Source organism: Rhinopithecus bieti, unplaced genomic scaffold (genome assembly GCF_001698545.2).
Source record: "Rhinopithecus bieti isolate Rb0 unplaced genomic scaffold, ASM169854v2 scaffold_12476, whole genome shotgun sequence".
In the NCBI taxonomy this organism is placed as follows: Eukaryota; Metazoa; Chordata; class Mammalia; order Primates; family Cercopithecidae; genus Rhinopithecus; species Rhinopithecus bieti.
Window position 1 is genome coordinate 531,302 of NW_016807303.1, and position 26,649 is coordinate 557,950.

At 37.5% G+C, this 26,649-nt stretch overlaps 1 protein-coding gene across 1 annotated transcript in view; it reads right to left on the reverse strand.

Annotated features, from left to right (window-relative positions):
- Positions 1 to 1,096: 1,096 nt before the first annotated feature.
- CDC50A (cell division cycle 50 P4-ATPase accessory subunit A) overlaps positions 1,097 to 26,649 on the reverse strand; it is a 32,980-nt gene continuing 7,427 nt past the window's right edge. Inside the window, 8 exon segments of the mRNA XM_017881127.1 lie at positions 1,097 to 4,483; positions 7,265 to 7,471; positions 7,832 to 7,884; positions 7,886 to 7,916; positions 7,919 to 7,972; positions 9,315 to 9,402; positions 13,684 to 13,791; positions 16,069 to 16,176. Coding sequence (XP_017736616.1) covers positions 4,290 to 4,483; positions 7,265 to 7,471; positions 7,832 to 7,884; positions 7,886 to 7,916; positions 7,919 to 7,972; positions 9,315 to 9,402; positions 13,684 to 13,791; positions 16,069 to 16,176 — 843 coding nt within the window. The 3' untranslated portion in view covers positions 1,097 to 4,289.

Below are 26,649 nucleotides of genomic sequence, written 5' to 3' on the forward strand. Positions count from 1 at the left end.
CTACAAATTCAATACAAGGAAGATAATGTTGCAAGATCAAATTAAGTACTTTTCCTAGAAAGAACAGAGATAATAGCATCAAAACAACTGGAGAAAAAGAGAAGAAAATTAAGCACCAATCTAGGAGAAATCCAACATCTGATTAAGATATGTTCAAATTTCTCATTAGTAACGATGGAAGCTAGACAAGAGTGGAGCAATGCCTTCAAGACGCTGAGAGAGCTTATTTTTAATTTAAAGTTGTATGTGTAGTCAAACTATCAATGAAATGTAAGGATGGAAAAAGGGTGTTTTAGACATTTAAGACCTCAAAAAATTTAACTTTCATATACTATTTCTTAGGAAGCTATAAGTGTTTTAGGAAGTGCTCTAGTAAACAAAGTAAACTAGGAAATGGGAAGTCCAACACAGGATGACAAAGGGAGGTCATGGGATCATCACTGTATAGTAGGCCAAGAGAGCAACCATACAGACTGGCATAGAAGGACAACTGCAACAGAGACATCTCTGGTTAAAAACAGGGACCTTATCTGATATTTGGGTACAAAAACCCTTCAAACTAGTGATGGGAACATGGCAGACCTGACAGAGAAGTTGGATAATTTTTAAGGTAAATTTGTAGAAAGTTATGTAAATGTTTAAAATGAGGCAATTATTAATTCCAGGAAAAATAAAATTATGCAAAAGAAAATCATGTTACATTTGCCCTAGAGTATACAATATTTATAGTCATAATTAAATAAGTTAGTATGTTTACTAAATATTATGATGTAACTATATAATAGAAGGCAAAGTATGTGTGTTAGAGAGCTAAATCATCATGTAACATTACTGAGAAGACATTAATGTCTAAAATTGTTACATCAAGCAACATAATAGCCATACTATTTAGATACACTAAGACAAATAACAGAAGAAACAACTTTTGAAGTCAAAGTGATTGCCTCTGGGAGGGAAGGAAAGTTCAGGCAGGTACTGCTATTTTTTATCATAAAGCCTTTAGAACTTACTATTTTATTTTTTAAAACTGTGTACACATGTTACTTTTGACACATTTTATAGATATATAAAAGGAAATAAGGCCACCATTGTCTGATTTGTTTTTAGACAAGATATTTATTTTGAAGTTCCAAATGACATTAGCAGAATTGTGATTATGTTTACCGAATGGTGCATGGGATAAAAAGGGTTCTAAAACACTTTACTAGATCATCCAAACCCTACAACAGACACTCATGCATCGAAATTCTTATAAAAGGAGCACTTCCTTACTCCTTCCACCCTCCCCTCAAAATACTCATGTTCACAAAGAACAAAACTTTACAGCTTAACCAACAAAAAAAGTGTCATACAATAATTCTAAGGCAATATTTCTATGAAGACAGGAGAGGTAGCAGGCTGAACCACATTCACTGACCCTATCTCTCAGCTGCTCTTCCTCACTAGTCAGGTTTTTCCTGTGTACCCCACTTCATTATTTTCATCATCCTTACCTCTCTGTTTACTGGACATTCCCCTTGATCTAATACCAAACTTAGCCAGTCTAACTGTAACTCAGATGATAATCTGACCACTTCCTGGTAAGAACAGATGGTTAATGTTGTCACAGTGATTAATAAATACAAATATGCATTAATTTAACAATGAATTACATTTCATCCCATCCAGGCATGAAGAAGTTAAAAGCTGGACTCACTGACCCTGTGTTAAAATTTAGTGCTAAACATAAGCAACAACACTGGGGCGTTGTTATTTTATCAAGACACCTGAACATAGCAAAATTAATTTTGTTAATTTTTATTAACATAGGACATACTAACTGAATATTACTTAATAAAATCAAGGTTACAAAGAAACTCACTAGCCAATAAACAAATGATATTCACTTGACTCTTGGTTGAAAGATTTTCTATTAATTAGTAGTACACAGCTATTTTTATCAATTTATGCTTAAACTGCCTTATGATTTCAATGAAATTTCTTAGCTTTTACTTACTGAATAATTTCTTCAACTGGGAATCTTTTCATAATTCAAAATTAATGCATCCTTCAATGCCTTCTACTTAAGCTGGGTGCATTTAAAATGCAACATGATTCTTTGAAAGGTGACTATGACATTTGAGCATAAAGCCTATAAGAGAAAGAAATGTCTTCCCTCCCACCATGCTTCACAGAGATCATATGAATGTTCCATACTCTTCATATTTAGCAACAGGAGTTCCTTAGAGATCAAACAGCAGAAAATAGGAGGAACTTAGGCCATCAATGCACTTGTAAAACAGATAAAACTCCAAATGTATTTTAAGATTCTATCTTCTCCACAGATGAGAAAGTGCTGAAAGGGCTCTTCAACTTTTCTTGACTGACATCCTCTCTGTGCCCCAATTAGAAAAAGAGTTGCAGGATGGTAGTCCTCCTTAAACAGCACAGACTCAATCTGGAAAGACTGGCGAAACCCCTCTCCCCCAACAATGTATCCCAGAAAATAAACTGCCAAGTGCAAGAGGGACACAATTTTCAGAATAAATAACATTCTGAAGGACTGACAAAACAAAGACTATTTTTAGACAAAGAACGCACCAAATACTCCAAAATTTCAGGATAACCATACATCAAGTACTTCGTGCAAGTAATATTTTTACCAGTTAAAAGTCATTATGAAATACACATTCTTTTAACTGAATTTCATATGTTATATAAAACTTGAAAAGTGTGGCACATTTCTACTATTAACCATTACATTGCTTTTTGTTTTTTAAAAAAAGTATATATTAATCAAAAGTATACATTACCCAGGCCTTTTGATTTAAAATATAACTGAAGGAAAATATAAACTCCTGAATAAAAACAGGCATTCTTCTACACAAACATGAGTTATTTCAGAAACAAAAAAAAAAGAAAAAAAAAAAAAAAAAAAAAAAACAACAACAAAAAAAGCAATTTCAATATAATCAAGCCACCTCTGATTAATACATACATTTTCATGCATGTGGAAAAATTATTTTTAACTAGAACTTTAAGAATAAGTTCCATAGCAAACAAGTTACAGCATTTATTCAATAAGGAATATTAAAATAATTCCAGTTAGTAAAAAATAAAATAACTTCAACCATATACATATTATAATTTATCATGTACATACTCCAAAATCCCCATAATTTAATTAGGAAATTTACAGAACATCTTTTAAAGTATGTCTTAGGAAAATCAACCAAAACAATTGGTGCATTAACTAAAGAGAATGTGCATACACATTGCTATTTGACCTATATGCAAAAGTAGAATGAAATACATAGGAAATTAAGGTTACTGCTTTCAAAAATTTCTGGAATATTAGTACTTAAGTCAAAACACTTACCTGCAAAATAAAAACAGCCTGAGGTATTTCCAAAGCTGAAGTAATTTTCTGAATGTTAAATATCACAAGAATGAAAATAGTCTCCATTAAGCATTTACATGTGGTTTACAGTTGAGGCAGAAGATGAAGCTCTGCCAAGCAGTTTTCCCATATCACCTGAATTCTTTCTTCCCTTATAAAGCATAAGCTTCAAGGGAAATGATTACATATAAAAACATTCCAAGTGAGTTGGGGTTTTCCTGACTGCAACATTTAACCAAATGGAAAGAGGAATTTTTTAATTCTCCTAAGCAGGACCTACCCAACCACTGCAGACATGAGCATTAATTCTTATGCTAGATAAGGTAAGCATGTCCTTTGAAATCAAAGCTAAGCTTGACAAATAACTGTACTGGATAAACTGGATACATGAACCTCAACAAAGATGGTATTTTAAGCATTTATACACATGAAAACGATGAAGTATATTATTTAGATATGGTCTTTCTTCATCTTTCTCTGAATCCTGAGAGGTTAGCAAGTCGTTATACTCATACTTGTAATCCCTTTCTCCACAAAATACATACACATATATAGCATCATATGTCAATATAATATCATCAACACAGCATAAAGATTTAAGCAGTAGACACAAGTCACATGAAAGAGGCTCTATGCATCATGTGGCCTGTCCCAATAAAAAGCAAACATTAGAATGCCATTTCAGCAATTACAGTGTTGATATGATCAATATAGCTAATTTTTTTATACCCGTCATATATTTTCAGAAGCCATCCGTAGGGAAGAAGCAAACAACAAAGACTGCTTTTTTTTAGAAAAGTTATGTGCCAACTTCAGAATGACATACTAACCAGACATCAGCATTCGAAAGCTAGGTTGAATAGGACTGGCCTTGATGCACATGCAGATGATTTGCTTTCATAATATAAAATTAAATGGTAATGTCAGCTGTATTACTACTGTTTCTATATTTATGATTAATTACTAGCAATACAACTCCCAGAAGGAAGGAGATGGATCCAACAGCGATGTAAGCAATCCCCAAAAATGGATTTTTTCCTCCCATCCATGAAATAGTGCTCAAGATCATCCGTTTTCGTCCATCAAAATAATGTACAGGGTAATCTGAAGGGGTATAGGAAGATTTTCCATCTCTGGTTACTTGATGTTTAAAAGACAATTTTAAAAGTTGCCATTTAATTGTTGGTAATTCATTTGTGTAATTCTAGGATATACAGGTACCTTACTCCTATGTTCTAAATCACAAACACACAGAAAATATTATCTTGAAAGACTGATTTCGCAAATTAAATGTCAGTAGTAAAAGCCAAAATATTTTACCAAAACAAACAAAATGTAAAGGTTACGTAGTTTCTTGGGTGCTTTAGCTCTCATTACATGGAAGGGGTAAAAGGCCTCAAAGGAATGCAACGTGAAAAAAATACTTCAAGTGAACAATGAAGCCCACACAAGGAGACTGACAGACCAGGAGAAAACGGAAAAATCAGGGACTAGAAGTCTCTATGAGCTCAAACAGCACATGTAGCAAGAGTGTAGTTATGAGAGAAAAGGCTCTGAGCAAAAGGTCAAAAAGCATAACAAAGTTTTAACTTGCTGATTTAGAGCAATGGCAAAACCCATTCTGTGACACAGCTGATAGCTAACGGTGGAAGTGAAGGGTGGGCTGTTAAGGAGATTTAGGAAATAGGGCACCAGTATACTAGATGAATTATCTACATGGACCAGTTGTAGAATTTTGCAAGAGGTAAGGTAGCAAAGAAGCCAGAACCAAGTCTCCATGCAAAAAGTTTACAACTTTTTCAAAAGCATCTTTTGAATGTAGGGTTAGGCCCTATCTGTTTCTCTAGTTTCTTCAACTCTCCATCCCCACAGATGGGTCCCTATGGGTCCCTAACTCCCAATGGCAGGTTCGGTTCTGCTAACTTCTTAAATCAACCCTAAACTAAGGCAGGAATGATTTTAAGACCTCTAGCTAACCCAACATTCTGTGGGATACAGTATCAAATTGCCCATGCTAGTCTCTCTCTAGTATCCCAACCCTAAAGAAACAGGTTTCTGCCTTCATTCTAGAAGTCTTCAGTTCCCACCGTATGCCCAATTTTGATAATGAACCCTTGATGTTTTGCAGGTCCAAATTTCTATCTTATCAAGTCTTCTCAATCTGCCGTATATCATGCATTCCTTTAGATAGTTCTTTCAAAGTTGGGACCCTGCTGCAGAATTCCTGTGTGGCAATTATCTATCAACTAAGAATTCCTCAGTGCTTCACAGACTTCCCTTCATTGTGCCCTAGGCTACAGGTTGCTAAATGTGCCCTTACTCTCTAGAGATTTTCTGGATGCTAATTTTAACAGAGCTGCTCTCTAGTTTGACTATCTCCTCAGGATAATGTTCTAGAAACCAGCACTTGAACTGGGTCTGTCTGTCCAAAACTGCTCCAATGTGGATTTAGTTTCAAAAACTTGGTCACTTTTAGCTTGCCATAGCAGGCCATATTTAATTGTGTATTCAGGTGCAATATCAAGAGACTAGAACCCAAAAAAAACCTTATTGTGAAATTGGGTCTATTAATTTAACCATTTACTAATCCATTTTAAAACCAAAACCCACCTGGATTATGACTCATTTGGATTATGAAAATAAAAAATGCTGCCGGGCGCGGTGGCTCAAGCCTGTAACCCCAGCACTTTGGGAGGCCGAGACGGGCGGATCACGAGGTCAGGAGATCGAGACCATCCTGGCTAACACGGTGAAACCCCGTCTCCACTAAAATACAAAAAACTAGCCGGGCGAGGTGGCGGCACCTGTAGTCCCAGCTACTCGGGAGGCTGAGGCAGGAGAATGGCGTGAACCCGGGAGGCGGAGCTTGCAGTGAGCTGAGATCTGGCCACTGCAACTCCAGCCTGGGCGACAGAGCGAGACTCCGTCTCAAAAAAAAAAAAAGAAAATAAAAAATGCAAAGATCAGCAAACATTTAAGATTCTAGCATTGGGAGATCTCTTCACTCACAGTGTATGTAAAATATAGGCTCCAGATTAAAAGATGTAAAGACTTTGGTTAGAATAAAAGAAATTACTATTTCCCTCCTAATAAAGACTGCATCTATGCAGATATGGGTTGGTGTAACTGAGTGAACTAGCGGAGATGCAGCCTATGTTGGTAGCTGAGAGTAAAATTATGGCTTTTGGAGTCAACAGCCTGGTTATGAACCCCAACTCATTATTATTACCTGTGTAAAGTCAGATAAGTTACTTAAGTGCTCGATATTCCTGTATTCTGGTCTATAATAGGGAGATATGCTGCTGCCTGAATTAAATAATGAGCAGAGAACACTCAGCACAGTGTTAACACATAGAGTGGAATAAATGTTATTTATCAGCACTGAATGTGAACTTATTAATGTGGAACAAAACAGCTAATAATAAAATGTTTTGAGTTTTGATACTACCAATAGATCAAAATTATAAACAATTACATTGATACAAATTAACACATCCATTGATTTTTAATATCTAAAAACATATATATTAAAACAGCCCAGTACCACTCAACTCCCAATTTTAGGTACTCTCATTGGCCTTTACATTAAGCCCAATTACAATCTCCCTTTTAAAAATACCTAGCTTGTTAATAAATCAATCACCTACATTTTAAGTAATTTACCAAACAATATGCTTCAAATCCCAGTACCAAGTATATGCAAATTGAAAACATTACTAGAAGATATAAATTTTAAAATACATTCTCGCATATACCACACATACTTTTGTAAAAACGTAGATCCCAAAACTAAAACCCAAGGTAACATGCCACATAACACATATAAGGCTGGAGTAGACTCCTTTCAAGCTCTATGAATCTGTATACCCAGCCAAAAAAGGATACTGTATGTGATATTCAAAGAGTATCGTCCAGCTGGTAATGTTGGGTGTAAATCACTTTTCCTTTCTATAAGACGATACAACTTGCGAAAAGTAGGTAATGCTGCAGTACGCATCCAAACAATAAAATCCTCATTTATGAATCCATTATTATCTGGGTCAGAATCCAGCACGTAAACTGGGTTAAGCCAGTTCACAGGCTTTGTTGTACCTTAAAAGGAGTGGGGAAGGGATGAGGAGACAAAATATTACATTGTGAAATTAAAGTGACAGAGAAACAAATAAATTTGGATAATAAATAGGGGTTTATTCAAAAGAAGCTTTGTTGCAATTTTAAAATATTATAGCTGAAATGCTTATAAGACACCACAGAAACTGAATTCATAATTAAAAGTATACATTTCCTTTAGAATTTTAGTACATTAGAACATTTACCTAACTTGGTATGAAGGTGAGGAAAGAAAATTGTTTTTTTCAAAGCATAAACTTTAAGATTCTGAAGACAGAAAATTTTAAATACTTCATTACAACTCCTAGTTTAATTTTTTAAGGGATATTAGTAATGTTTTACCTTTAAATCGTTCTTCCAGGTTGTCTCCTCCAGGGGATTTCTGAATTTCACATTTTATCTGTCCACCAAGCAATACCTTTCTTTTCAAAGTGATAGGTACAGGATAAGAATCATTGCCAATAAGAAACAATTCTAATGTATCTAAACACAAGAAAAGGAAGACATTACTAAATATCTCTTGAAAACTCATAGCATCTGCTTAACTCTGTGAGAAATAAGGACCTGATATTTGCTTCCAAAAGTGGTTGTGACAGAGTAGGCATATGATTCACATTTGTTCTTTATTCCTATGTGGATTAACTATGGTAACTTTATAATGCTAGGTGGACTTCTCTTCCCTTAACAGCGTTCTAATTCACCTACCCATAGGCTAGCTGACATGCACTAAGATCAAATGTTTTAATATTAAGCCAACTATAATTGCAAGGTAAATCTACCTTTCCTTCCTTCCTTCCAATAATGCATCCCTAATTGCTTCTTGCTTATCCATTTATCTGTCTGCATTGTCTAATACAACAGCCACTAGGCACACAGGGCTACTGAGGCTTTTGAAATGTGGTTGGTCCAAATGAGTATGTTCTGTAAGTGTACAATACACATCAGATATCAAAGACTTAGTATAAAAAATTAGAATATGAAGTATCTCAACTTTTATACAGCATTACATGCTGAAATAATAGTCTCTTGGATATATTGTGTTACATAAAATGTATTACTAAAATTAATTTCACTTGCTTCTTTTCACAGTTTTAAATAGGACTATTAGAAAATTTAAAATTACCAGGCCAGGCGCGGTGTATCACGCCTGTAATCCCAGCATGTTGGGAGGCCAAGGTGGGTGGATTACGAGGTCAAGAGTACAAGACCAGTCTGACCAATGTGGTGAAACCCCATCTCTACTAAAAATACAAAAAATATAGCCAGGTGTGGTAGTGGGCGCCTGTAATCCCAGCTACTTGGGAGGTTGAGGCAAGAGAAATGCTTGAACCCAGGAAGCAGAGGTTGCAGTGAGCAAGATCACGCCACTGCACTCCAGCCTGGGCGACAGAACGAGACTCTGTCTCAGAAAAAGAAAAAGAAAAAAAAAGAAAGAAAGAAACTGTAAAATTACCTACAAGACTTGTATTTACAGCTCACATTATCTTTCTATCAGATAGTGCTGCTCTAAACGATCAATTATAGCTCCTTTTCAATGACAAAAACAAAGTCAGTGGGAAGGTCAGCCTGACTTTTATTTTAAGTTATATGAAATACGAAGATTAGCAGAATGTTTCTGCTTCTTTCTTCTCAGAGACAGAAATCCATTCTAAATGTAAGTATGCTCAAAAGAAAATCACAAAGCATTATAATACCCCATTCAATACTCGATTTAGTTTTAAATGTTGGAGTTTCTCAATTTCATTCATGTTTACTAATCAAATCTGTAATGAAATTATGCAAACTGTCCTAATTATATATGTCTATATTTGTATCTATATCATACCATTAAACATGCTGTTGGCAATAGCTCCACAAGGAGCAATTGGTTTGTCTTCATTTCTTCGATAAGGCTCACATTCCTTACTGGGGTTCTGGTTTTTAGAAGGAAAAGAAAAGAGAAATTATTATCCAGGCCTTTGAGAGAACTATGAGCTATCCCTAAATTATGAGCTATCCCTAAATTACTGATTAAGAATTCAACACCTATATTTTCCTCACTTGTAATACATAGGTCTGTAATGTAAGTAGGCTATAAATACCACCACATTTAAATATTCAAAATGTATTCTGAACATTACTGTCTTACCTTTTTAACATAACCTTTACTTGCATATGTTTTGTCATATACGCATATATCAAATAAACATCTTTTTGATTTTCTTATCACAGAAACATTACCACAAAGGGTTTTCTGCCCAAGAAAAATTAAGAAATGGTCTATTGCCAATCCAGTTGTGATACAACAAGAAAATCTTAAACTGGAACTAAAGACGCTAGAAGTTCTAGTTCCTTGGGCAATTCCTTTAATTTAACTGGGCTTCACAAAATAAATATGTCCAATTATACAATCTCAAATTTTGTGATTTGGGGTTAAATCCTATATCTAAGAAAGGAAGGAAGGAGTCTAGTGCAGATTCCTAGAATATATCAACCTTTAAACTGTACATCCAGGTACAAGAAAAACAAAAACGCTACAAGGCAGAACATTTGCCTGTGGTCCAGATTTGGTTTTGACTTAGTCCCTACTAAGGATCTTAAAGAGGTGTGGCAGTTATGGGATTCAACTAGAAATTGATGTATCAAGCCTGAGGTTAGGTGTCTGTCTGAGCTGGGACCCTCCCGCCACATTAAGCTATGTCTCAAAACACATAAACATACCAAGATAATCTCAATTTGAAATTAAGAAGACCCTAATTAGACCTCTTAGGATTATTTCATTACCAGCTAACCTTGACTTGCATCTATATTCTCCATGTCTAGACTGGAAAAAAGCACTTGTGTGAATGGAAAAGATAAGAGAAGGCTAAGGAAGCCTGTGGCAGGTATCTCATAAAGTCTCTTCAATGTTTGACTTCTCAGCTATTTGGTCCCTACACCATCTGTATTGATAAAGCTATTAACATTAGGGCAAATCTATCTGCTAGCCACTAAATTCTTAAGGAAGTTTTAAAAGAAAGGAAAATATTATTTACTACCTATGTGTCAGGTACTAAACTAAGCAATGCTAGGTACTTTGCATTAACGGGCTTACAAAAGCTATTTGACGAGGGTCAGGTGCAGTGGCTCATGCCTCTAATTTCATCACTTTGGGAAGCCAAGGCGGGAGGATCCCTTGAGTCCAGGTGTTCAAGATAAGCCTGGGAAACATGGGGAAACCCCACCTCTACAAAAATACAAAAAATTAGCCAGGCATGGTGGCGTGCGCCTTTAGTCCCAACTACTTGAGAGGCTGAGGTGGGTGGTTTGCTTGAGTCCGGGAAGCGAAGGTTGCAGTGGGCAGAGGTCATGCCACTATACTCCAGTCTGGGTGACAAAGTCAACCCTGTCTCAAAAAAAACAAAAACAAGCCGGGCATAGTGGTTCACGCCTGTAATCTCAGCACTTTGGGAGGCCGAGGTTGGTGGATCACGAGGTCAGGAGTTCAAGACCAGCCTGGACAATATGGTGAAACCACATCTCTACTAAAAATACAAAAATTAGCTGGGCGTGGTGGCGCACGCATGTAATCCCAGCTACTCAGGAGGCTGAGGCAGAGAACTGCTTGAACCCGGGAGGCAGGGGTTGCAGCGAGCTGAGATCATACCATTGCATTCCAGCCCGGGTGACAGAGTAGTGAGACTCCATCTCAAAAAAAAAAAAAAAAAGCTATTTGATGAGTACCTAATATGTAGCACGTACCATACTAGGTGCTAAAAACAGAAAAATGAAAAGAATACGATCCCTATTTTTAAGCAACTCAAAATGTAACAGAGGAAGCAGACCCTTACAAACCAACTGTCATAAGAAATAAGAGCCAGGATGAAGATGTCTACATTCATTCAGCAAATGTTTATTAAATGCCTTCCATGTGCAAGCACTAGCCAGGCACTTGGTAAATAGTGATTAAAGAAAGTCATGCTCCCTGCCCTCATGAGCTTACAGTATAGCTGAAAAGAAAGATAACAGATAAGCAAATATGTAATTATAAATTACAGTAGGTGTTATGAAGAGGCCATTCGAGTATGTAATGGAAAAAGGATAGGAGGAGCTGCTTTAGAATCTATGGTAATGAAAAGTTTGACTCTGGAGGAGGTATCATTTAAGTTAAGACATAAAAAAAGACCAGGAACCAGCCATGTAAAGAAGCAAAGAGAACACCACATGCCACTAAAGAAGAACTTATTTCTGTGAAGGTAATGGTGAATGTAGCTGGAGCATGCCAAGAGGGAGGATGATATGTGATGAGATAAGAGGATTATGCATAGCTCAGCTCATCCTGAGATTTTACTACAAGTGCTAATATGACCACTAAAAGATTTTAGGTAGTGAAGTGATATTTATACTTTTTAAAAACATCACTACAGCTGCTATGAGAATGGCCTGGAAAAGAGGAGGATTGGATGATGTGAGACACAATTTGTTTATCAAAGCAAAACGTGGTAGTGACTTGGAACAAAAAAAAAAATGAAATATGTAAAGAAGCACATTTTTGCATGGAAGGACACTGAGAAAAATAGCAGGCCTTGAGATGAGAAGACCTCCAGGGAAAGAGTAAAAATGGCATTCTAAATAAATGAAATGCTAAATGGCAAGATGAGCAGATGACTTGTGCCACAATGCATGGTTAGGGAACAGCAAACAAGGCCCAGGGCAGCCAGGCCTTGTTTAATGTATTAAAGATAGTATATAAGATAATGAGGCTGATGCCAGATTGTAAAGGGCCTTACACATAGTATCTGGCCCTTTACAGAAAAAGTTGATCAATTCCTGGTCTGGCCTGAAATCTTTGCTTGCAGTTTATAAGAAAAGAATCAGTTTCAGTTTTCTTTACCCTCAGTGAACAGAGCACATATGTAAATAAAATAACTGTAAATCAGCCACCATTTCTGGGGTTTTGGAACACACACAATCTATAATCCCAAAAAAACACATTCAGAAAGGTCTAGAAACTTGGTGTATCTCACAGTACATCATCTTCTCTGGATTTGAGTGCTAAAGATTGGATCCTATGGAATAAACCCCACATAGATTCAAACTATCATAGGCCTAACCAGAACCCTGTGTATATATACCAAGGAATCTTTAAGTAGACTTGTATTGCTTAAAATCCCACACATCAGGAACTGATGATCAGCAATAAAACCAATCAGGGCAACCTAGAGCAGTTACAGTTTACGTTTAGGAGGCCCCTGCTGCTCACAACATAGTCCTAAATTGTATTCTAAGAGATTTGTCAATTCTAAGAAATCCTACATAGCTCGGGGCCTCTGAATGTGTGTTGCATTGGCAACAGTAACATAAAATACTTAGGGCCGGGTGATGGTTCACCCATGTAATCCCAGCACTTTGGAAGGCCGAGGCGGGCGGATCACCTGAGGTCCAGAGTTTGAGACCAGCCTGGTCAGCATGGTGAAACCCCGTCCCTACTAAAAATACAAAAATTAGCCGGGCTTGGTGGTGCGCACCTGTAATCCCAGATACTCGGGAGGCTGAGGCAGGAGAATCACTTGAACCCAGGAGTTAGAGGTTGCAGTGAGCCGAGGTCAGGCCACCGCACTCCAGTCTGGGCGACAGAGTGAGACTCTGTTTCAAAAAAAAAAAATACTTAGGCACTAGCCACTACTATGGAAAACTGAAAAACTGAACCACAGTAAAGAAATTAAGATCCCCTAGTCCATACAGATTTCCAAACCAGTCTGGGCATCAATGCATTTGTGCAAATTCCAGGAAAAAATATTTTAACTAAAAATCCTCATGATACAGGCCGGGCACAGTGGCTCATGCCTGTAATCCCAGCACTGTGGGAGGCTGAGGTGGGTGGATCATGAGGTCAGGAGTTCAAGACCAGCCTGGCCAACATGTTGAAACCCCATCTCTACTAAAAATACAAAAATTAGTTGGGCGTGGTGATATGCGCCTCTAATTCCAGCTACTCAGGAGGCTGAGGCAGAATTGCTTGAACCTGGGAGGTGCAGTTTGCAGTTAGCCGAGACTGTGCCACTGTACTCCAGCCTGGGCGACAAAGTGAAACTCTGCCTCAGGGGGCAAAAAAAAATCCTCACTATACAAACTATAAATGACAACACTTTAATTTCATCCTAACAATTCTAACTGAACAGTTACCACATATTCTTATTTTACAGATATATTTTCATATTTATCATTTTACTTACAAGCAAAGCACTAGAGTCTCCATTTAGTTGACTATCATCTCGAGATTTCACGTAACGACGATGGTTTTGATAGAAATTAGACAGTCCATAATACATAAACACATTGCCCTAGAGAAACAGAGGGAAAATTTTCATATAAAACTATTCTGTATAAACTTATTTCATGTGTACATAAAAGCTACGTAATTTGGACTTTATTAGGTTACAATTTGTAATAGATAGTGGGGTAAATTCCACCAGTACTTAGCAATCTAAAATGGCACAACTGTAAATAAGGTTAAAGAAAGTATGTTACAAAAATCCACAAGTAAACTTTAAAACTATCCTTAAAGACATCAAAGAAGTACTATTTATACTAAAAAAGAATCTTCAAGGAATCTATTACCTACTCTGAGCTACCTTCAATTTAAAATTTTCTCTAATTCAAACTGGTCTTCACTCAGTTAGCATCAACATTTCACAGGGATAATGATCAAACTTGTTTCTTTTTTTTAATCCCAGAGACTAGAGACTTGCTATGTTGCCCAGGCTGACCCTTAATTCCTGGGCCCAAGCTATTCTCCCACCTCTGTCCCTAGATGCTGGGAGGTATGCACTATAGGTTTATAGCACCACGTCCAGCTGAAACATTCATTTTTTTTGTCCAAGTGAATTCTGAACTTGAAATGGGATGTAATAAATTCCTCAAGAGGATACTATATGAGTTAATAAACTACAAATTAGTAGAGTCTCTATGATAATAAGCCACTTTATAATAATCAAGAAAAGTACTTTAATATGTTTAATAGAGCAAACTTTGAAATAACCTGGGAAAGAAGGGTAACCTATAAACATTACAATTATTTAGAAGATGCTAAGAAGCCATCTTAAATGATTATTTTTAGAAGTAGCCAACATTAAGCTATTTTCTCATTTCTGGATGCTACTTCTATTTTCTATATTCTTATCCTTAATTAAAAGTAATTCAGTAACATTATAAGCATACTTCATTCGATTTGCTATTTTCATATACACATCATTTATTTAATGCTTGACTTCAAATGTCAAACCATGCAAATTTTCCCATTCTATATAAAGAAAATGTTTACATGGAAACCTTCTTGTGGAAGAGGGGGAATATCAAAATTACATCACAGAAATTGAGACAATTAATATTCTTTTTTTAAAAGGAAGCATTACCTCAGGATTCGGTACAGTAAATTCAATTTGCAAACTGAAAGAGAGATTCTTTGAATAAACACTGAGACAAAATAACCTACTTGAAGTTCCCTAAAAAGAGTTTAGTCCAATTCAAAGTTTGAGCTTGTGAAGAAACACAGAATCCACAAGAGATTGAATTTGAGGTTGACTGCCTTTGCAAAAAACAAGTTCTGAAGTGTTTTCTGAATGGGAGAGAAAAATATTGGAGCTTCTATATCACTACTAGTCTCTCATTTCTTCAATTGTGCCTGTTTTAACAAAAGCGGAACTTATTGCATCTTTATTGCCTGCCCATCACATTGAAAAATCATGAACTTGTAAAGATGCTTTAAATGTACATTTTGTTTCTGCTGAAACAAAGTTAAATAATTACATTTCTCTTCTACAAAATTTGTTTTCATGTTTTATTCGAAGACAGCATTATCCTGTCCTTTATCTCAGTGCAAGAACATCTATAACCACTAGATGGCAACCAACTATTAGGGACTATTAAAGTCATCACTACCTTTAGAAAATCTTAAGTGCAGAAAATCTAAAAAGTTGGCATATATTAATGCAGTTTTGCTCCCTTAAGAATAATTAAGCTCAATTTTCAGGCACAGGAGAATACAAAGTGGTCTTTACATGCCTATTCTGAATCTTTATGTCCGTTAGCATGTGCTCAGAATGGCAGTGTAAATGCAAACAGATGGATTTCTAACTACTAATAAAAACATAAATGATCAGTAAGGTTTTAATAAGTGTTTGCATTTTTACAATGCTTCATATGTCTTAAAATAATTCAATTAAGTGATGGGAGAATTATTATTTTCTAAAGTAAAGCTTGCTTTAGTATTGTAAGTACGCAAAATAATTTGAGCAATAATTTTAAAAATACAAGTATATATACCTTGATAAAAAATTGATTTGTACAGTCATAAAATTATCTAGTGAAAGTATAAAATACAATGTCTTAAATTTTGTCTACAAAGAACTAAAATAAACCATTCAAATAAATGTATTTAATTACTAGACAGCAAAATCCAACAGCCAAACACATAAAACGATCTTCCTCAAAAGCCTATAAATTCCAGTAAATTAAAGTGACTCCTCTATAAAAGGAAAATACCTAGTAAAAGACATTTAGTACAACATCAGTATTTTTTAAAGCATGGCTTTTCTAGCACATTACTTGGAAACACAGACCTCAAATGACTTTTCCAGTGTGAAGTTAATGGTACAAATGCAAGGTGTCACATCCGGAGATAAACATTTATTGCAGGGACTGGAAGGCTCTGTTCCGGTATAATCAATCTGCAAGAGAAAAATATAACTAAGCACTTCCTTAGAGAAAGTGGATACCTAAAACACTCTGAAATAACTTGCTATTAAAAGGAAAATTAAGTCCAAAGAAATGACCTAGACCCAGACAAAAACTGTTTTTAAGGTCATCTGTTTGACAGTGTGAAGTAGTAAAAACTGGAAAGGGTCCTCTGTTGTTCTATTGGCTGATCTTTCCAAGTTAAGTCCTCTCTTCTTTTTATCAAAGAAATATATTTATGCATAAAATCATATATATAAAATTCAAAACTGCATGATAAAGATTTACATAGCTAAAACATCTATTAAAATACTAGATTAATAGAGATCCTCTTAAATCTTTCAATCTTAAATACTTTTCAATCACCTCAGCTTTCCATGATATACTTTTGAAAAAAATTAGGCTATCAAGAGCTACTGTTTTTTCAACACCTGGTGCTGAATTTGTCTTTGTTTTGGGTTCCTGGCAAGGAGCTTTATGCTTGGAATTTCCCAGGTGATAAAAGTATCTTTGTTATTCATAAGCCCCTTGATTCACACCAGGGTTTCTGTTAACAAGATGGCTCAGGATAGCAGCTAGTCACCAGAAAGACTAATTGTGTGATTAGGGGCCTTTGGACCAGTCCAACCTCTTAGGAGGAAAGTGGAGCTAAAAATTTAGTTCAATCAATTAGTGTTCAATCAATCAAGTCTTCATCATGAAGTCCCAATAGAAACTCTAGACACTGAAGTGAAGAATAGCTTTCTGGTTGGTGAATCCACTAATGTGCTGGGAGGGAACTGTGCTCTAAGTATACAGGGAGAGGGCATAAAAACTCTGCATTCAGGACTCTTCGAGATCTTGCTATATGTGTCTTCTAGGACCCCCTCTGAATATATAGACAGTTGGTCAGAAATATGGGTGACCTGGAGATCCCTGAACTTGCAAATGGCATCTGAATTCAGGGAAATCTTATGGCGAGGTAGTGAGAAGGGTCTTGGGAACCCCCTGGATTTCGAGCCAGTTGACAAGTATGAGTGGCCTGGGAACTTGACTTGTAGCTGGTGTCTGAAGCGGGGGCAGTCCTGTTGGGGACCATGCTCTTGAAACTTGTGGAGTCTGACACTAATTCAGAGTGGTTAGTTCCAGAATTGAACTGCAGTATACTGGTTGATGTCAGAAGATCTGGCCTGATAGCTAAATTGAAAGCTTTTTTTTTTCCTGCCGTAAAAATAGACTATTTTTTATAGTTTAAGGTTCACAGCAAAACTGAACAAAGTACAGAGTTCCCATATACCCTCTGCCTCTGACATACACACAACTTCCCCCACTATCAACATCTCACATCACAGTGGTACATTCGCTACAATCGATGAACCTACATTGACACATTACCATCACCCAAAGCCCACAGTTCATATCAGGGTTCACACTTGGTGTATATTCTATGGGTTTTGACAAACGTATAATGTGTATCCACCATTATGTTATCATAGGGAATAGTCTCTCTGCCCTAAAAAACCTCTGTACTCTATTTATCCCTCTCTCTGCTAACCCCTGGACTCATCTTTTTACTGTCTCCACAGTTTTGTATTTTCCAGAATATGAAATCATACCTTATGTACCCTTTTCAGATTGGTTTCTTTCACTTATACTCATTTAAGATTTTATATGTCTTTTCATGGGTTCACAGTTCATTTATTTTTAGCAATAAATAATATCCACTGTCTGGATGTGCCACAGTTTATTGATTTGTTCACCTACTGAAGGACATCTTGGTTGCTTCCAAGTTATTGGAATTATGAATAAAGCTGTTAAACATCCATGTGCAGGTTTTTGTGTGGGCATAAGTTTTCAGCCCACTTGGGTAAATACAAGGTATGCAATTGCTGGGTCATACAGCAAGAGTATGCTTACTTTTTTTTTTTTTTTTTTGAGACAGAGTCTCACTCTGTTGCCAGGCAGAGTGCAGTGGCGCAATCTCTGCTCACTGCAACCTCTGCCTCCTGGGTTCAAGCGATTCTCCTGCCTCAGTCTCCCGAGTAGCCAAACTACAGGAGTGCACCACCATGCCCAGCTAATTTTTGTATTTTTAGTAGAGGCGGGGTTTCACCATGTTGGCTAGGATGGTGTCTATCTCTTGACCTCATGATCCGGCCGCCTTGGCCTCCCAAAGTGCTGGGATTACAGGCATGAGCCACTGCGCCCAGCCGAGTATGTTTACTTTTATAAGAAACTGCCAAACTGACTACCAAAGGAGCTGTACCATTTTGCATTCCATCATAATTCCTGTTGCTCCACATTCTCCCTTAGCATTTGCTGGTGTTGGTTTTGGATTTTCACCATCCTACTAGGCATGTGGTAATATGTCATTGTTGTTGCAATTTGTAATTCCCTACTGACATATGATGTTGAGCATTTTTATACGCTCACTTGCCACCTGAATGTTATGAACTTAATGTTTGTGTCCCTCTAAATGTCCTACGTTGAAGCTCTAACCCCCAGTATGATGGTATTTGGAGAAAGGACCTGTGGGAGGTAATCAGATTTAGGTGAGGTCATGAGGGTGGAGCTCCTATGATGGGATTAGTGTCCTTATAAGACAGGGAAAAAAGACCACAGCTCTCTCAATCTCTATTATCTGAGGACAAAAAAAGAAGGCAGCCATCTACAACCCTGTAAAGAGACCTCACTAGGAGCTGAATCTACCAGTACCTTGACCTTGGACTTCCCAGCCTCCAGACCTACAAGACATAAACGTTGGTTGTTTAACCCACCCATTGGAAGGTATCACCCAGCTGATCAAGACACTGTAGTCCTCTTTGGTAAGGTGTAACATTTAGTTGCATTTAAAAAATCATACATTTGCTTAACAAAACTTGGTTTTGTCAAATTCCAGTATAACCTTCTATAGAAACGGTTTCCATCAAAGCTTATTTGTCTGCTGATGAAATTGTTTAGAGAAAATTTTCTTTCACTGAAAACTCTAAGTGCTAGCCACATAACTAAAACAAACTAAAAACACAGGTCTCCTAAATGAAGAGAGGCAAAGCCTATGTAATCTTTCACTAGACCTGTTGGGCTACAACTTTGCATCTGGGGTCTTTTCATACACAATATTCCATTTAAATACCAAGTTTTATGATGTTAAAGAGAGGAAAGAAAAGACCATTCAGAAAAATGAACTATATTTTAAAATCTCTGTACATTTTCTCCCTCTTTAAGACTAATCTAAGCATTAAAAAAAAAAAGTTGCCAGCTGGACTTACTCCCATATTATACGCTTTTGAACAGAACGCTCTCAAATCACTCTCTTTAGAATTAGTTTCTAAGGGCAAAATCTGCAAGAGAAATCATATTCTTTATTTAACTGAACAAAAATAATCTGATGGAATTTGAAATCTAATAAATTATGCTACAGTATAAAATACAACAATATAACATTTTATTGGAACCAAGAGTAATTACTGAATATTGAATTATACATGAACAAAATAAAAGATAGCTATAACATTTTCATCACAATCTGATTACAATTTTGTAAATGTATCTACAAGTACATGTCTTGCCTGGCGCCGTGACTCACACCTGTAATCCCAGCACTTTGAGAGGCCGAGGCGGGCAGATCATGAGGTCAGGAGACCGAGACCATCCTGGCGAACATGGTGAAACCCTGTCTTTACTAAAAATACGAAAAAAAAATTAGCCGAGCATGGTGGTGGGTGCCTGTAGTCCCACCTACTCAGGAGGCTGAGGCAGGAGAATGGTGTGAACCCAGGAGGCGGAGTTTGCAGTGAGCCGAGATCACACCACTGCACTCCAGTCTGGCGACAGAACAAGACTTCGTCTCAAAAAAAAAATTACATGTCTTTTGATGCCATGAAAATCTGATATGATTGTTTAAAAAAATCATTATCATTAATATATTAAGCCTACGTGTAAGGCATGACATTAGGTACAAGATACATACAAAAGCAATCATACGTTATACAGTTTACACAGCCTTTTCCTTCTCATACATATTTCATCTGACCCTCACCAAAATCCTATAGTGTTATCTCCATTTTATATAAAAAGAACACATTCAGAAACTTGTCCAAGGTCACATAAGTAGTAATAGCTAGTGCTAAGCTGGAACCAAGGATTTCTGACTCCAAGCTTCATGTTCCTTCTACTAAACTGTTTTTCCCCCAAAAATAATCAGTCTCCTTTACCCTCTAGCAGACTACTTTATCAAAGATAACATACAAATACCAAGAAAACTATCATAAAATGCTAAGTGCCAAAGTGGATGGCATAGAGAAATAACAAATACATGGACCAGTACTTCTTTCTTACTGAGAATCAGCAAAGATTTGCACAGAGCCATAAAAGAAAGACAGAAAAGAGAGAAAGAGGTGGCATATGGAGAAGACAGTGGTGGAAAGCACAAGGTATATTTAAGGACAACAGCATAAACATTTTGGATTTATAGCGTTTTCATGTTGGAAGGAAATGAGGCAGCTAAGAATGTAAACTGGACCCAAAACTATATACTGTATTTCACTGACTACTGCTTATTGAATGTATGCTAAGTGCCAGGCATTCTAAGTACTTAATACACATGCAGAAAGTAGAAAAGTTCCTCTTCAAAGTTTGTCTTGGTTTAAAAACAAAATAATAGACACTAAAAATAATAGCTTCTTACTCTAAAGCCTCCTATCAACTATTAGTTCTTACACTTTAGCCCAGTTAGTTGCTTTGGCTTACTCAGGCATGATTGGACAGGCCCAGGCAAGTCCTAGCTCACAGCTTATGCCCCTTCCTTATTTGGAAATGTTATTGCTTCCTTAAACCTTTCATAAGCAACTTCCTCTCCTTCTTTGTTCTCCCTTGCACTTACCTACTTAGGAAAGTTTTAGGTTATTAAAAATCAGGTATCAGTTTAAGACTGTGAGGTCCAGCTCCAGTCAATGGATGCAGGACACAGCAGTAAGGACGACCCAATTGTGTAAGGGATAAATATGTTGCTTTTCCCTTGTTCAAGTGTGCTCTCGCCATTGTTTCATCTGTCAGTAGCACCCCTTCTGCAGAAAGTAAAGACTGAATTGCTGAGAGGTCCTCTGTCGCTGTGCTGACTTCTATTCATGGCACCGATTATCTATTTCTAACACACATCATCTCATTTTAAAAATACAATTACCCTGGCAATCGTTGGAATTGTTTCCAAGTTTTGTGGAATTGTCCACTGTGAGTTTTGGAAGGATGCAGGGCTCTACCTCCCACTTCAGAAACCAAACGCAGAGATGGGTTCTTCCTCTCCATAAACCCATGGTAGCCAAGGTAAAGGTACAAGAGCTAGACTCAGCAATCAGATACTCCCACATAAACCAGTGAATCCTGGGAAACAAAGAGTGGGTGTGATTAAATGAGCAGTCACAGCAGTAGTCGAGCAAGAAAAATTCAACAGCAGCTGTGGCATCTGGATCAGACTGTATACTTTCAAAACTCCCTTACTTCCCACTTGTCTCCAAATCTGAATCTCTATATGTCCCATCCATTTTGTGTGAGAGTTACCCAATCCTCCTTTAATACTTGTTTTCCTGTCTAAGCTAGCCAGAGCTGGTTACTGCTGCTGACAATAAAGCCTCAGAAAGCTAAGTAACCCTGCATGTTAAAATGTCCGGCAGGAAATAAGGAACTGAAGAGTTTTGAGAATAACATAATCAAATATTTGCATATAAACAGACAGGAAGTGGGACCTTAATTTCTTTCTGACTGCCCATCATGATGTAATCATTCATTCACCTAACATTTATGAGTACCTCTATGGTCCCAGCAATGATGATTCAGCCCAGCACCTCACCTCCTGGAGTTTAGTATCTAACACAGAAAACAATATTAAAATAGAATAGATATTTTGATTTAAAAAAAAAAAAGTACAGTTGCTATGGAAATACAACCTAGTCTAGTAGTCAGCAAATTTCTCCAGGAGAGCTGCTGAGCAGATGTTTTCTACAGGGAGACAGTACAAAGAGAGACTACATCCCTGACTGGGTGCTTGGAACATGATATAGTTTCCATATTTGTCTCTCTTTGTTGCAGCATTTGCCAATTAACCCGTTTGTTAAATTTTCAGCACTCCCTGGATTACTCTTCAATAGGCAAATTTGTTTTGCCTTTAGATATGGATGGATATCATAGTTATAGAAGTTTGATTTATAGTATATAATATTTTCCTTGGGTAATTTTGAGAACTCCTTCAGACCCGTAATACCATTCAGATGACCAAAAATCTCTCAACAAACTGTGTTAAGATGTCTTGATGATACTGAGTTTCCACCAGTCATTCAAAGTTGAGTCCCTATTAGGTGCTAGGCACTGTCTACAGGATGAGAATACAAAATGGAAAAATACATTGTTCATGCTACAAAAGAATTTACAAATGGGACAGAAAGTCACATTTATGAATAATTACAGGATAACATAATTTTAAGGCAGGCTGTAAGCTAGTACTTCTGGAAACTGAGAGAAGCATATATACCAGGTGGAGAAAGGAGAATCAAGGAAGACTTTCCATGTTAATAGGAACTACATTTGAAAATGTGATAGAATAAGAAAAGGAAGGTCATTTCAGATAAACTATTAGCATGCCACATTCCAGAAACTATAGTAGTTTGCCATGACTAGAGCATAAAGTAGGGGAGTGGTAGGAGCTGAGGCTAGAAAAAAAGAAAGTAGCCTATCGTGAAGAAAAATTATACTCTAGGTAAAGGGGTTTGAACAGTATCCTGAATGCTAGACAGAAACAGCCATAGGAGAAATTTTAAATAAATAAAAGGAAACATTAAGACTAGTCTCTTAAAAAGAATCACTGTGGCAGCAATGTGCAGAGAGATTAAAGAGAATGCCAGACAGAATGCCACTGCAATAATCCAGGTGAGAAATGCTGAGAACTTAAACTAATAAAGTGGCAGCAGGAACAGAAAAGACAGATTTCACAAAAGAAAGAGAAGGCAGAATCTACAGAACTTAGTGCCTAGAGATGGGATGAGGGCAAATATACTTAGGTTGATTTCCAGGGTTTCTGGCATGAAAAACCCTGTGGATGGTGATGCTACTCTCTGTAAGGTTCACCACTGCTTTTCACGTCACTAAATCAAAAGTCAGTTCTCAGTCCTGCTCTTCTGTGAACCATGAGCAACAACATTTGGCATGTTGTTCACATGCTCTTCCTTTGATTCCAGGATACCAGTTTCCATATTTTTGTCCTACCTCACTGGCTGCTCCTTTTCAGTCTTCTTTGCTAGTTCCTCCTTATCTCCCCAACCTCTAAACATTAGAGTGACTCAGGGATCTTCTCATTTTTCTTTGACCTATAAATCACTCTTATGACTTCATCCTATCTTAGGCCTTTATACATCATCTATGCTAACTAGGCCTTTATATATCATCTATGCTGATTAGCCCTCAAAATGTGTAACTCTAGTCTCAACCTTCCCCTTGAAGTCTAAATTCACATATTTGTTTGCCTACTCATTATTCCCAACTTGGACGTCTAATGGCATCTCATCCTAACAAGTCAAATATTGAACTGTTTATTCTACCTCCCCCACCACATCCTCTTACTTGTATACGTAAAACCTCATTTTCCTGCAGTCTAATGACAACTCCATCCCTCCAGTTACAAACCAAAATATCTTGGTCATCTTTGATTCTTTACTTTCTCTTACACCCCATATATCAATTGCATAAGAAAATTTTACTAGCTCTACTTTTATAAATATATTCTAAATCTAACTGTTTTTCACTGCAACCATTCTACTGTGACCACCATCATCTCCTGCTTGAATTACTTCCAACAGCCTCTTAACTGGTTTTCCTGTGTAATATTGTGATTTACAGTAAGAAATACATATTTAATCTTTGCTCCCAGTTTCCTGGTACAGAGCTCCTAAAAAAAACTCTTACAGTCTCTGAGTGATAACAGTGTCTTTCATATGCTAATGAGACAGTTGGTGGTTGGGGCCCTGTAAATAGCTTCAGGATGGAAGCTGGTCACTAGAAAGACCAAGGCATGAACAGAACCTGTAGGAAGGAGAAAGGGACTGAAGGTTGAGTCCCTGGGGGCAAAGTGACTGAAGACTGAGTTGATCACCAATGGTCAATGATTGAATCAATCATGCATACATAATAAAGCCATCATGAAAACTCAAAAAGACACGGTTCAGAGAGCTTCCAGATAGCTGAACACATGGAGGTGCCTGAAGTGTGGCACACAAGTGAGCACACGGAAGCTCTGAACCCCTTCTCCAAACATCTCCCTTTACATCTCTTCCACCTGGTTTTTACTCTGTATCCTGTGTAATATCCTTTATAATAAATGGGTAAACGTAAGTAAAGTGTTTACCTGAGTTTTATGAGCCGCTCTAGCAAATAAAGCAAACTCAAGGACGGGGTCATGGGAACACCAGTTCATAGCAATTTGTCCAGAAGTACAGGTTGCAGCCTGGGACTTGCAACTGGCACCTGAAGTGAAGGGCAGTCTTGTGGGACAGAGCCCTTACCCTGTGGGATCTGATACTATCTCCTAGTAGATAGTGCCAGAATTTAATGAAATTATAGGGGCTGGGCGCGGTGGCTCAAGCCTGTAATCCCAGCACTTTGGGAGGCCGAGACGGGCGGATCACGAGGTCAGGAGATCGAGACCATCCTGGCTAACACGGTGAAACCCCATCTCTACTAAAAATGAAAAAACTAGCCGGGCGAGGTGGCGGCGCCTGTAGTCCCAGCTACTCCGGAGGCTGAGGCAGGAGAATGGCGTGAACCTGGGAGGCAGAGCTTGCAGTGAGCAGAGATCCAGCCACTGCACTCCAGCCCGGGCGACAGAGCAAGACTCCGTCTCAAAAAAAAAAAAAAAAAAAAAAAAAAGAAATTATAGGACACCCAGTTAGTGTGTGTCAGGCCTCTGAGCCCAAGCCAAGCCATTGCATCTCCTGTGACTTGCACATATACGCCCAGATGGTCCGAAGTAACTGAAGAATCACAAAAAAGTGAAAATGCCCTGCCCCGCCTTAATTGATGACATTCCACCACAAAAGAAGTGAAAATGGCCGGTCCTTGCCTTAAGCGAGGACATTACCTTGTGAAATTCCTTTTCCTGGCTCATCCTGGCTCAAAATGCTCCCCCACTGAGCACCTTGTGACTCCCACTCCTGCCCGCCAGAGAACAACCCCTTTGACTGGAATTTTCCTTTACCCACCCAAATCCTATAAAACGGCCCCACCCTTATCTCCCTTCGCTGATTCTCTTTTCAGACTCAGCCCGCCTGCACCCAGGTGATTAAAAAGCTTTACTGCTCACACAAAGCCTGTTTGGTGGTCTCTTCACATGGACGTGCATGACAGTGTGTGGGAGAGAATCTGGTGTCAGAACTGGATGATGTGTAGGGAAAAATCTCCACACACACGGTGTCAGATGTGTTGAGTGGTGTGTGAGACTAGGAAATATGCTTTGGTTTTTTCCTATCAGAAATACCCTATTTACTCTTATTCGCCAGGCAATATTCTCCACATCAAGGCCAGAGTGACTCTTTTTAACCATAAGTGAAATAATATCACCTATCTGTGCAAAACTTTTCAATGGCTTCCCACTAAACTGAGAAGAAAAAGTTCTTATAATGGTTCATGTGATATTCCCCCCAATACTTCCCAATACCCTCATCTTCTACTATTCTCCCCCCTCTACTTCAGCCATACTGGCCTCTTTGACGTTCCTGAAACACCTAACTAAGCACATTCCTCAGGACCTATGCTCTTACTATTTCTTCTGCTTGGAACATTCTTCCCTCACATATCAATATGGTTCACTCTCTTCCCTCTTTTGGTTCTTTATTCAAATGTAATTTTACTGAAGCCTCCCCTGGCTTCCCTATTTAAAATTATAAACCATCAACCCTTCCTTCATTTTTCTTCATAGGACTTTTTACCTTTTAACATACTTCAAATGCAGCAAATTAAGGAGTTGAAGGGAGATGGGAATGGACATTATCAATAAGCACGGACCCTTCTTTTTAAACAGATTGTGTGGAAAGAGAATACAGGAAACTAAACAAGAGGTCAGATGGCTAAAGTATGAATCCCACCTGTGTGACTAAACAGAAGACTTAATCTCAGATTCAACGTCCTCATACAAAAAAAAAAAAACAAAAAAACGGAGAGAATAATGTTACCCTTGCTAAGTGTCACTATATCAACCAACATGATGTATGTAAAACTCTTAGCAGAGTAAACGCTCAAAAAAAGTTAGTCATTAATAATAGTTTATTATGAAATACAATTAAGATAAGCCAGACACAGTGGCTTGAGCCTGTAATCCCAGCTACCCAGGAAGCCGAGGCAAGAAGATCACTTGAGTACAGGAGTCTGAGGCTACAGTGAGCTATGAATATGCCACTGCACTCCAGCCTGGGCGAAAGCAAGACCCCATCTCTATTTTTTTAAAAGAA